Source organism: Oryx dammah, unplaced genomic scaffold, assembly GCF_014754425.2.
Source record: "Oryx dammah isolate SB20612 unplaced genomic scaffold, SCBI_Odam_1.1 HiC_scaffold_8, whole genome shotgun sequence".
NCBI classification, from domain to species: Eukaryota; Metazoa; Chordata; class Mammalia; order Artiodactyla; family Bovidae; genus Oryx; species Oryx dammah.
In genome coordinates this window covers 18734297-18746861 of record NW_024070192.1, presented here as the reverse complement: position 1 = coordinate 18746861, position 12565 = coordinate 18734297, and the positions used below count along the sequence as shown (strand labels likewise).

Sequence of the window (12565 nt, the reverse complement as noted above, 5' to 3'; positions counted from 1 at the left end):
ATCCATATCCAGTCTCTGCAGGTTCTGACCTTGTGTGAAGACTGACTACCGAGTGGAGTGCTGGCCGGAGCACTTGAACAGGATGTACCTTGAGGCCCTACACCTGCTGCTGCGTCTCTAGAGATGCTCAGCCCCTTTCAAGTCTTGGCTTCAAATTCCCGGCTCTGCCATTTTTTAGCTGTGTGGCCTTGGGCAAGTCACCTAACTTCCTTGAGCCTCAGCTTCCCCAGATATATGGCCTACAGAAATAGAATACAAGCCACATGTGTGGTTTAAAATTCCCTGACTGAGTAGCGTGGAAACATACACCCTACCATATGTAAAAGAGATAGCCAGTGGGAATTCACTGTATGACTCAGGGAATTCAAACCAGGGCTCTGTGACAACCTAGAGGAGTGGGATGGAGTGGGAGGTGGGAGCAAGATTCAAGAGGGAGGGGACATATGTGTACCTGATTCATGTTGATGTATGGCAGAAACCAACACAATATTGTATAGCAATTATCCTACAATTAGAAATAAATAAATTTTTAAAAGAGTTCCCTAATAGTCACACACAATAAAGAAGAAACTAGTGACGTTAATTCTAATAATAAACTTTATTTAACATGATACATCCAAAACTTTATCATTTGAACATGGAATCAATATAAAATACTAATTATATATATTCTACATTCAGTGTTTCATATAGAGTCTTTGAAACCCAGTATAATTCAAAGTAGTCACATTTCCAGTGCTCAGTGGCCACGTGTAGCTCCTGAGGTGGATGGCACAGATAAAGAAGGTTTAACTAAAATAACAGTACTGGGAGACGCCTTGTGCCAGGCACCGTGGTGTGGCTTATGTTGTTTTTATCTCCTTTAATCTCAATACTGTGGAGTTCGGAACTACTTATTACAATACCTGGGCTTCCCTGGTGGCTCAGCGGTAAAGAATCTGCCTGCAATGCAGGAGCTGCAGAAGACAAGAGTTTGATCCCTGGGTCGAGAATATCACCTGGAGGAGGGCTTGGCAACCCACTCCAATATTCTTGCCCGGAGAATCCCATGGACAGAGGAGCCTGGTAGACTACAGTCCATAGGGTCACAAAGAGTCAAGATATGACTGAAGCAACTTAGCATGCACGCCTGCATTACAATACCTGCAAATACCCCATTTTATAGGGCAAGAAACTGAGGCACAGAGTGGTTAAGCAGGTTGCCCTTGGTATAGCTGGGAAGCAGTAGAGCCAGGAAGCCAAATTTGCCAACTGGCAATGTTGTGCCAGTGCAAGTGGCCGTGATGGGAAACGATGGGCCTGCCACCCACCTCCTCCTTGTGTGGCCCCCCAGGAAGAAATGTCAACTCTGCCCATGTCCCTAGATCCCCTCAGAGGAGTCGGGAAGATTCCACGGGGTGAAAACATTCCAGTCACAACCTCAGAGCCTTGTAGCCCCTTGCCTCTCAAATTGCAGTCCCCAGCTGGCAGCAGCGACATCCCCTGGTAGCCAGTTAGAAATTCAGACTCTAGGGCCCCAACCGCAACCTACTGAATTAGAATCTGCATTTTAATAAAACTTCCTATACACACATTGAGGTTTAAGAACTAATGACCCGAGCACCCAGCGTCACTTCCCTAGCCAGTTTCTGGCCCCCACACAGGGATTTCCATGTAGTGATCTCAAAAGTCAGGGTCACTGCCAAGGGGTTGGGCTTCTCTGCCAAATCTTCTTGCCTGGAAAGCCCCAGGTGCAAGGGGCCATCCATCTCTGTGGGAGCAGCTCCCGGCTTCAAGGTGCTCCTTCCTCTCTCTTTCAGCTCAGCTGGCCTCGGAGACACAGAAGAAGGACAAGGTCCATCTCTCCCACTTGGTAAGGAAGGAGGCAGGCCCACGCTCAGATGCCCCGAGGCCAGAATTTAAGACTCACCCTGACTTTCCATCCGGTGCCAGCAGGTCTCTGCTTCTGGCCTGGGGCCCCGTTCTCATTCCTCTCCTTGTAGCATCAGAGAACATTGGAGCTGGATCCACAGCGGGTCTTTGAGATCATCTAACCCAGCCTTTCTCTAAGTTTGGTACAAACTTCCTTTCAAAACACCTGGGGGTAGGATTTGGGGTGGGGGCCTATTAGAAACATTCTCCTCTACACCAGTCCCAACCAAACCCTGCAGGGGCTGCTGCTGCTAAATTGCTTCAGTCGTGTCCGACTCTGTGTGACCCCATAGACGGCAGCCCACCAGGCTCCCCCGTCCCTGGGATTCTCCAGGCAAGAACATTGGAGTGGGTTGCCATTTCCTTCTCCAATGCATGAAACTGAAAAGTGAAAGTGAAGTCGCTCAGTCGTGTCCGACTCTGTGCGACCCCATGGACTGCAGCCTACTAGGCTCCTCCGTCCATGGGATTTTCCAGGCAAGAGTACTGGAGTGGGGTGCCATCGCCTTCTCCGAGGGATGGGGCTAGGAACCTGAATTTTAAATGCAGCCTTGGGGGATTCCGACAGCACACTGGAATATGACTACCAATAGATGCTAGTTTGCTTTTGCAGAAGAGAGCACTGAGGCCCAGAGAGGGAAAACGTCTTGCCCAGGGTCACACAGCAGGCGGTGGGTGGCTCCAGAGCTCTTGACTCTCATTTCTCCTCTTTCCAGAGCACTCTTCTCTGAGCTTTCCTTGGTTCTGAGACCAAGGTAGTGTGCTACCCTGATGCTCAGACTGAGGGGCCAGGAGGCAGGAAGAATGGGGGAGGGTCTCTGTGCCCATTTTCCTGGAGAGAGGCTACCTGCTGCCAGGCCCCTCCCTTATCCCTGCAAGGAGTGACCCCGCTTTCCATATCAGCACCCTACAGAGAAGGTCACCCCTTAGAAGACAGCAGCCCCACCTGCCTCCTCCCACCACCCCACCCGAACCCTCCTTCCTCAGCTGTTTACTGAGATGCCTCCACTCTGATTCCCTTAAACACTAGAGCAGGAAAGGGGGACTGCCATTGCCTTCTTTCCTGGCGCCAGCAAGGACAAAAGACTCAGGCTGGATCCCCCCAGGGAGGGCCTGTGGTGGGATGGGGTACTTGGCCGTCCTTCACTTAGGAAGCAGCTGTTGTTGTCTCAGGAAGCTCAACAAGACCAACGGGGTGGATGGGAGTGAGGCAGAGGTAATGGAGACAGATGCAGGGGCTGACGAGGTCACCGCCAGGACTCTCCTCCTGGCTCTACATCCTGGGGCTCGCCCCTCCCCAACTTAGAAAGAGAGGCTGGGCGGGAGGGAGCATCTCCATGCTGCCTCACTACTTGTTTTTCTAGAAGCTTCCCAGGTGGCGCTAGTGGTAAAGAATCTGCCTGCCAGTATAGAAGACACAAGAGATGTGAGTTCAGTCCCTGGGTCAGGAAGATCCCCTGGAGGAGGACGCAGCAGCCCACTCCAGTATTCTTGCCTGGAGAATTCCATGGACAGAGGAGACTGACAGGCTGTAGTCCATAGGGTTGCATAGAGTTGGACACAACTGAAGCAACTTAGCACACATGCAGAAACAGAGGCTCATATAGATCTTGTAAAATAGAATCCAGAAAATGCCTCCACACTTGCTGGAACAGCCCAGGGTCCACCGCCTGGGCAGAGGGACCATTGAGAGATGCAGATGCTCCTGGGGCAGAGGGCAGTGGTCCTGGCCACAGGCTACATATGTGGTTTGGTCTCTGCTCCCCTGAAGCTCTTTCTTCAAATTCGGTCACCCGTGAGTAGGTGACATTTCTGCAGCTGTTGCTGGTCAGTGGTCAGCAATGACTGGGTTTTGACCAAATCCCAAAACTGTCAGTATGGGATTCATGGGAAATGGAAGTGACCTCGGGAGCTCTCTGGTCCAGCCCAGCGCCGCCACGTCCTCGCCACAGGCAGGGCTGGGGTGGACAAGGGCCACGAGTGACAGCATTTGGGACATCTCTCTCCCCCGCCCATGCCTTCAGGCCCTCATTCCCCCAGTCACATCTCACCTGAGAAACTCTGTTCTGACTCTTACCTTGTCCCCAGCAGCCGGCAGGTGTCACTAGACGTGGCTCACACGTCCACCTCTGCCCCCAGCCCCCACAGCTAGGGTATTGCTCAAAGCCGGGGCCAGTTAGTAGACAAGAAACGCTGTCACTAAGAGAAGTATGCGTGAGGCCCTGCCAGGATGGCAGCATAGCATAGGAAAGAGCTTGGATCTGAGGTCAGATAGTCACAGGTTTAAGGCCCGAGCCCTGCCTGCTGCGTGATGCCTGGCGAGTGACATCACCTCTCTGAGCCTCGGTTTTCCCATCTCTCAGGACTGTGGTTCGGAGAAAGCAGTGGCACCCCACTCCAGTACTCTTGCCTGGAAAACCCCATGGATGGAGGAGCCTGGTAGGCTGCAGTCCATGGGGTCGCACAGAGTCGGACACGACTGAGCGACTTCACTTTCACTTTTCACTTTCGTGCATTGGAGAAGGAAATGGCAACCCACTCCAGTATTCTTGCCTGGAGAATCCCAGGGACGGGACAGCCTGGTGGGCTGCCGTCTATGGGGTCGAACAGAGTCAGACACAACTGAAGCGACTTAGCAGCAGCAGCAGCAGCAGAACTGTGATTAGAACGAGTGAGATAAGCCATCTCATAGTTATCCAGGAAGTGGGAGCTTCTTTTCTTGGCTTCAGTGCCCATCAGACTGTGGGATCTGCTGGCTGGTCCAACTCAGGGCAGCTGTACCCTTAGGAGAAGTGGCTGGGGGCCTCGGCCAGCTCCAGCCTCTGCTCTGCCCAGCTGCTGGGCAAGAAAGTGAGAGGCAGAGGGGCCCAGCACTCAGACCTGAGTATCCATGGGAGCAGCTGAGTGTCAGGAGATGGGCTGCTTCACTCGTTCTAGACTACCCGTCTTTCCTCCCTGGGCCTCGGTTTTTTCATCTGATCAAGGAGGGGTTGCTCAGATGACAGTTCCTAAGGAATCTTTCCTGTGCTGTTTGTTATTCGGTGAGTCTTTGAAGTGTCCTACTTTGCTGTCTCCGGCCTATGACAGAAAGCCTGCAGCCTGCACAGTCTTCCTGCTTCAAAGAGAGAAATAACAATCATGGAAACAAATTAATCACTCGAGGAGTTCCAGTTGTTGAGTGTGATAAAATATTATCGGAAATGTTTATTATTTTCCTAAGAGGAATATTTCACTCCTCATTTTATAGCTTGGGAAATTGGGCTCCAGAGAAGTTAGGTGGCTCACCCAAGGTCACACTGAGATGGAGTAAATTGGCCGTTAAGGACTCTGACTCCACAGCCCACCCGATGCTTGTCCCTCCTGCTGCTCCGGCTTGCAGCCCATCCCTGTGGCCCCCGAGAACAGGCTGTTCTAAGTGAATCTGTGTTTCAGGCGCTGGGGAACAGCTGGGTCCCGGAGTCCACTGTGATCAAGCTTGCAGAGCCCACTGGGCCTCCCGCCAGCCCCAAGCCCTCCACCAGCTCCAACACGGAGATCTGGTGCCTGAGCCAGGTGTGGACAGAGGGCTCTGGGGGCCTGGAGCCACCTAGCCTGGCTCCACTCTGACAATGCAGGGAAGTGGGAGAGGGCCCTGCTCTCAGCGTTCACTCACTGCCCCCACCATAAGCAGAGTCTTGGCCATTTCACCCGGGAAGCCAGCGCTCCTGACTTCACATCCTCTTTCTTTCTGACCCAGAAAAATTCTTGAGTAGCATGGTAGGAGTGACAGCTTAAAGAGTCCTGGGCTGGCAGGATTTCCACGTCTGCAGTCAGAACCGGGCCTGAGGCCATAAGGATGTTCCCCCAGGGAACGGGGAAATGGGGGAAGTAAAACAAAGCCTGGGGGATCCTGGGGAGAAGGAGTGGTTAGTCCTACATCTCTTAGATGGACAGAGGCCCAGAGGTTGTAGGAAAGGCCAGAGGGGACCCAGTAGCTGCCTGGAGATCCCCCAGCTGGGCTCCGATTTTCACCCCATACCGTTGTCTTTACAGACTTCAGAGGATGACGAAGCCTCTTGGCGGGACCATAAGGGAGACATGACCCCAGCCTCTACCCTCCCCATGTCTGGGGACGAGCCGGGCTTTTCAAAGTTCAGCTCAGTCTAGCCATCGAACGCCCTCCTTGAATCTCTGGAAGGGCTGAACTTGCACTAACTTGGACAAGCTTTCTGCTGTGACTTCAGAATCCTCCTGCCTGAGTCCAGGTCTCTCCCCCACCCTTCCCAAGCTTTCCTCTTGCCCATCTCAACGGACCCTGAAGGCTTCGTCAGCCCTGGGGCCTGATGCGGTGGCCTCACAGTTCCAGCTGGAAACTGGGACCTTTCCAAGATGGTCACATCCTTGGCAAAGCATACAGCCGCTGGACCTTCGAGGGGTCAGGCAGGACTCAGAGGGTCTGGTCGAAGATTGTGTCTGCTATGGGGGGTCCCCTGGGCCTGGGTGCCCAGTCACAGGTCCCTTCTAATTCCCCTTCCAGACGCCACCTTCTCCTCCCTTCCTTCCATCCTCAGACTCAGGGCTAAGTTCTCCCACATAAGCTGGTGAGGAGGAGGGAGCCTGTGGGGTTAGCCTGGATCCTGATTTCTCAAAGCCAATTGTGAACCACCTGCATCCCTTTTTAACCAGGAAGCTGGTTAAAAAGATGATTCTGGGGGCCCATCAAGAGCTGCCCAAACCAGGATTTGGCTGGTGGTCCAGTAATTAGGACTCCATGCTTCCACTGCAAGGGGCACTGGCATGGTACTGCCGAAAAAAAGAAGAAAATAAACTACCGGAACCATCTCTGAGGCTGGGCCTGGGACTATGCATTTCTTCCAAGTGCACCAGTGATTCTAACACTGGTGTTTGAGTACCAGTGGGCTGGTTGAGCTCTCAGGTCCCTCCAGCTTAGAGAGTCGACATTTGATGTGTGGAGTCTCCCTCTTCCCCCAGTAGGGCCTGCTCTTCCCACCACACCATGGCCCAGCTGGAGGCTTTCCTGGACCTGCCTGAGTCCAGGCTCAGGTCAAGTGCACATCGGAAAGGCCAAGCCCAAGACTGGCCAGGAGTGGTTGTCTATCCAATCTTGAGGTAGGAGAAAGATGGGCTCCAGGCTAGGCATTTACAACTGGCCTCCTCCTATTTAGATTTCTTGGGGGCGAGAAAAAGATGGGCTTCAGGCCGGACACTTTCAACTAGCTTCCTGTTTGCATTTCCTGAGACAGGAGAGAGGTGGACTCCAGGTTAGGCATTTATAATCAGACTCCTGTTTGTGCTCTGAAATGGAAGTAACAACAGAAACAGGGTAAATAGCCAGGATTTGTCTCATGTGGACACTTTAAGATAGCAGTCTTGGCAAGAACAAAGAGGGACTAAATTTTGTTGGAGCAAAAGATCAAGAGATCCCATATTCCCCCTCCTTTAACCTCAGATACGCAGATGACACCACCCTTATAACAGAAAGCTAAGAACTAAGGAGCCTCTTGATGAAAGTGAAAGAGGAGAGTGAAACAGTTGGCTTAAAACTCAACATTCAGAAAACTAAGATCATGGCACCCGGTCCCATCACTTCCTGGAAAATAGATGGGGAAACAATGGAAACAGTAACAGACTTTATTTTGGGGGGCTCCAAAATCACTGCAAATGGTAACTGCAGCCATGAAATTAAAAGACGCTTGCTCCTTGGAATAAAAGCTATGACCAACCTAGAGAGCATATTGCCAACAAAAGTCTGTCTAGTCAAAGCTATCGTTTTTCCAGTAGTCACGTATGGATGTGAGAGTTGGACTATAAAGAAAGCTGAGTGCCGAAGAATTGATGTTTTTGAACTGTGGTGTTGGAGAAGACTCTTGAGAGTCCCTTGGACTGCAAGGAGATCCAACCAGTCCATCCTAAAAGAAATCAGTCCTGAATATTCATTGGAAGGACTGATACTGAAGCTGAAACTCCAATACTTTGGCCACCTGATGGGAAGAACTAACTTATTGGAAAAGACCCTGATGCTGTGCAATATTGAAGGCAGGGGGAGAAGGGGACAGACAGAGGATGAGATGGTTGGATGGCGTCACCGACTTGATGGACATGAGTTTGAGCAAGCTCCGGGAGTTGGTGATGGACAGGGAAGCCTAGCGTGCTGTAGTCCATGGGGTCGCAAAGAGTCACTCACAACTGAGCGACTGAACTGAATCTGAATCTGAATGGGGCAAGGGAGGCAAAAGGAAGGGAGGTCACCCCATAGGCCTCTGGGCTGGAATCCATCTTGGCTGAGGGGTGTGTCCTCACCTAGGGGAGAGTCCTGAGACAAATTAGCCAGGGGGACAAACAAGACAGTTGGCCAGAGGGAAGACAATGACCTGTATAACTGCCTCTTTATAAAGGATTTAAACTTCCCAAAGGCACGGCTCTCAAGACTCTCGGAGTTCACTCATGCTTCTTTCTGCATGTATTCTGCTTTTCCAATAAATGTTTACTTTTCTCTTTACCTTCTGCCTCCTCTTCAGATTTCTTTCTTGTCAAGGACTGGGGATTTAGGCCCAGTAGTCTAGCAGTTAGGACTTCTGGTCAGGGAACTAAGCCAGCTGCTGCTGGCTGCTGTTTACTGCAAGCTACTGTTCACTGCTGCATGAGTCCAGAATCAGTCTTCCTACTCAGCTTGCATTCCAGGCTTTGGAAGGAGGATGGAAAAAATCTCAACTCCTTCCTTGTCAAGAAAGGATTGATTGCCTGTGGGTTCTGGCAGCTGGGAGGTGGGTAGGAAGACACAGATCGCAGATGGAGCTGGATATCTAACAGGGAGGAGGGGGACTTCCCTGGTGGTCCAGTGACTAAGGGTCTGTTCTCCCAATGCTGGGGGCGCGGGTTCGATCCCCAGTCAGGGAGCTAGATACCAAATGTCCCAACTAAGATCCAGCGCAGCCTAATTAATTAATTAAAATATCTAAAATAAATAAGTAAATAAAGGCAAGGGAGGGGACAGGACAGGACCCTAAGGAGAACCTGAAAGTGACCCTGAATTTGGTCCCCTGGAATGAGGAGAGGGGAGGTAAAGTAACAGAACTACTACTTTTTTTCCTTTTTCTATTTTCTCGGAAAAATGAACCAGGAGCTGCTCAGTATACAAAACCTAGAAATATGGAGGGATAAAAAGGAAAGAACATATCACTCATTGTTTCACCGCTACCCAGAGACCATCGTTACTGCATTTTGTTGTTTCTGTCCAGTTTTTTTCCTCCACATCACTTGCCGATGTGTTTTTAACAAATTATTTTGTCATACAACTTTTTTTTTTTTTTGTCATACAACTTTATATCCTGTTTTTCTTACTTAACTATCATTAAGCATTCATGTTTTTGCATAAGGTTTTTACAAACATTTTCTAAATTAAAGTTTATTGGCTGCATAATATTTCATGTCAACTTATTTTAATTCTCTCTCACTAGATACTTGTTTCTATTTTTGGTATTATAAATAACATCGTGGTGAATCTTCACACACTGCTTTGTCTGCATTTGGAAATTTCTTTCAGAAGGATTTGCTTATATGGACATGCCAGGTCAGGGGGCATAAATATTTTTTAAATTACTGATACTCATCGCTGAACAGCTTTCAGAAATAGTAGAACCCATTTCAATCCCACCAGGGCCTGTCAGTCAGCATTTCTCAAAGTCCTCAATAGCCTCCACCCCTGCCCCTGTGGCTGTAGGAGGAGAAACCACTTATAATGCCCCAGAAGTGAGGGCCAAGGGGGCTGGGCAAGGTGGAGCTGATCTTATGATTCTAAGGAAACTCACCAGAAAGTGGCAGCCAGTGCAGGGTGGGAGTGGTGGGTGTCACATGGAGAGCACGTCTTACCTTTTCCGGGTGGAAAGGGAGCCCCAGGTCTGAGCTCTGGGGACTCTGCCCAGGATCCTGGCACAGTGTGTGCCCAAATATTGGGGGAGATAGGAAGCAGTAAGTTACAGATGGTCTCACAGAGACCTCAAAAGTTCCTCCAAAGCAGGCTTCCCCCATGATAAATCTCTCAGCTAGAGACTGGTGAGAACGGGGGCTTCTCAGGAGGGAAAGAACCTTCCTGTCCTCTCAATCTGTCACCTACAGCAGCCAGAGCTTTGGTGGGGACTCAGCCAAGTCATCACAGGGCCACCCCTTGCCCACTTTCAGATAGTGTTTCCGCTAAAGAGATTTTATGTTTCTTTAAAAATTATTTATTTATTTGGCTGCACTGGGTTTTAGTTGTGGCATGCAAACTCTCAGTTGAGGCGTGTGGGATCTAGTTCCCTGACCAAGAATCAAACCTGGGCTTCCTGCATTGGGAGCTCAGAGTCTTAGCCCCTGGACTGCCAGGGAAGTCCCAGACTTTATGTCTTTCAGAGGTAAAACTCTCTCCAAGGTAGCCTAGGATTGACATCCTCAAGATTCCAAGTTTCTACGGATTTATTAGAAACTTGAGCATCCTTCACAGACGCTGCCACACTGACCTAGCTCCCAGCACTGTCACAGAGCCAGCCTGGGCAGGGGAAGAAGTCCAGCTCCTCACCAGCTGTCACTCTGCAGTCACTCTGCATTCCCTCAGCTCAATATAGCTTGGTTTTATATTTGTACACCCAAATCTTCAGCTCTGTGAGCTACGAGAGGCCCTTGAACAAAAGAACTGCAACAACCCACTGTTCACCCATCCTGAGAGGAAGAATTTCCAGCCTGGGAACCTGCTTAGAGGTAAAAATTAGGGGAACGTCAACATGGCTCATGTTCTGTTTTGTCAAATTGGGACATTAACTATAATAATAAACTATTCTTTATCGTCTCATTTGTTTCTTTCAGAGAAATATTTTAACACCAAAAAGAGTATTGATGGTGAAAATAAATGATTTAAGATTTAGGTCCTTCCCTAAACTACCCTTCTACAAAGATTTACATGCTATGATCCTAATCCACGGAAGCCTACTGAAGAGATTTTCTATAATCTTTCTGTTACAAAAGGGGAAGTGTGAGGAGAGATAAATTAAGAATTTGGGATTAACAGATACACACTACTATAATAACACAGGGAACTATGCAGTGTTCAATATCTTGTAATAATCTAGAATGGAAAAGAATCTGAAAAGAACATATATAATATATATGAAATTGATATTATACAGGGAATCCAAACACCTTCTTCCAACAACACAAGAGAAGACTCTACACACGGACATTACCAGATGGTTGACACCGAAATCAGATTGATTATATTCTTTAATACAGTCAGCAAAAACAAGACCGGGAGCTGACTGTGGCTCAGATCATGACCTCCTTATTGCCAAATTCAGACTGAAACTGAAGAAAGTGGAGAAAACCACTAGACCATTCAGGTATGACCTAAATCAAATCCCTTATGACTACACAGTGGAAGTAAGAGATAGATTTAAGGGACTAGATCTGATAGACAGAGTGCCTGATGAACTATGGATGGAGGTTCATGACATTGTATAAGAGACAGGAATCAAGACCATCCCCAAGAAAAAGAAATGCAAAACAGCAAAATGGCTGTCTGAAGAGGCCTTACAAATAGCTGTGAAAAGAAGAGACAAGAAAAGCAGAGGAGAGAAGGACAGATATACCCATTTAAATGCAGAATTCCAAAGAATAGCAAGGAGAGATAAAGCCTTCCTCAGCGATCAGTGCAAAGAAATAGAGGAAAACAACAGAATGAAAAAGACCAGAGATCTCTTCAAGAAAATTAGAGACACCAAGGGAACATTTCATGCAAAGATGGGCTCAATAAAGGACAGAAATGGTAGGGATCTAACAGAAGCAGAAGATATTAAGAAGAGGTGGCAAGAATACACAGAAGAACTATACAAAAAGGATCTTCATGACCCAGATAATCACAATGGTGTGATCACTCACCTAGAGCCAGACATCCTGGAATGTGAAGTCAAGTGGGCCTTAGGAAGCATCACTATCAACAAAGCTAGTGGAGGTGATGGAATTCCAGTTGAGCTGTTTCAAATCCTGAAAGACGATGCTGTGAAAGTGCTGCACTCAATATGCCAGCAAATTTGGAAAACTCAGCAGTGGCCACAGGACTGGAAAAGGTCAGTTTTCATTCCAATTCCACAGAAAGGCAATGCCAAAGAATGCTCAAACTACCGCTCAATTGCACTCATCTCACATGCTGGTAAAGTAATGCTCAAAATTCTCCAAGCCAGGCTTCAGCAATATGTGAACCATGAACTTCCTGATGTTCAAGCTGGTTTTAGAAAAGGCAGAGGAACCAGAGATCAAATTGCCAACATCCGCCGGATCATAGAAAAAGCAAAAGAGTTCCAGAAAAACATCTATTTCTGCTTTATTGACTATGCCAAAGCCTTTGACTCTGTGGATCACAATAAACTGTGGAAAATTCTGAAAGAGATGGGAATACCAGACCACCTAACCTGCCTCTTGAGAAACCTGTATGCAGGTCAGAAGCAACAGTTAGAACTGGATATGGAACAACAGACTGGTTCCAAATAGGAAAAGGAGTACATCAAGGCTGTATATTGTCACCCTGCTTATTTAACTTATATGCAGAGTACATCATGAGAAACGCTGGGCTGGAAAAAGCACAAGCTGGAATCAAGATTGCCGGGAGAAATATCAATAACCTCAGATA

General features: G+C 48.7%; 1 protein-coding gene across 5 annotated transcripts in view; it reads left to right on the top strand.

Moving 5' to 3' along the window:
- Nucleotides 1-8410, top strand: part of CD300LG (CD300 molecule like family member g) — a 12307-nt gene extending 3897 nt beyond the window's left edge. For 4 of the 5 annotated variants that reach the window (XM_040245205.1, XM_040245203.1, XM_040245204.1 and 1 more), the window contains 3 exons: nt 1800-1852; nt 5344-5463; nt 5944-8410. In XM_040245205.1, coding sequence (XP_040101139.1) covers nt 1800-1852; nt 5344-5463; nt 5944-6057 — 287 coding nt within the window. In that variant the 3' untranslated portion in view covers nt 6058-8410. The remainder of the gene's footprint in view (nt 1-1799; nt 1853-5343; nt 5464-5943) is intronic. The other variant, XM_040245206.1, reaches the window with a different exon arrangement.
- The last annotated feature ends 4155 nt before the right edge of the window (nt 8411-12565 follow it).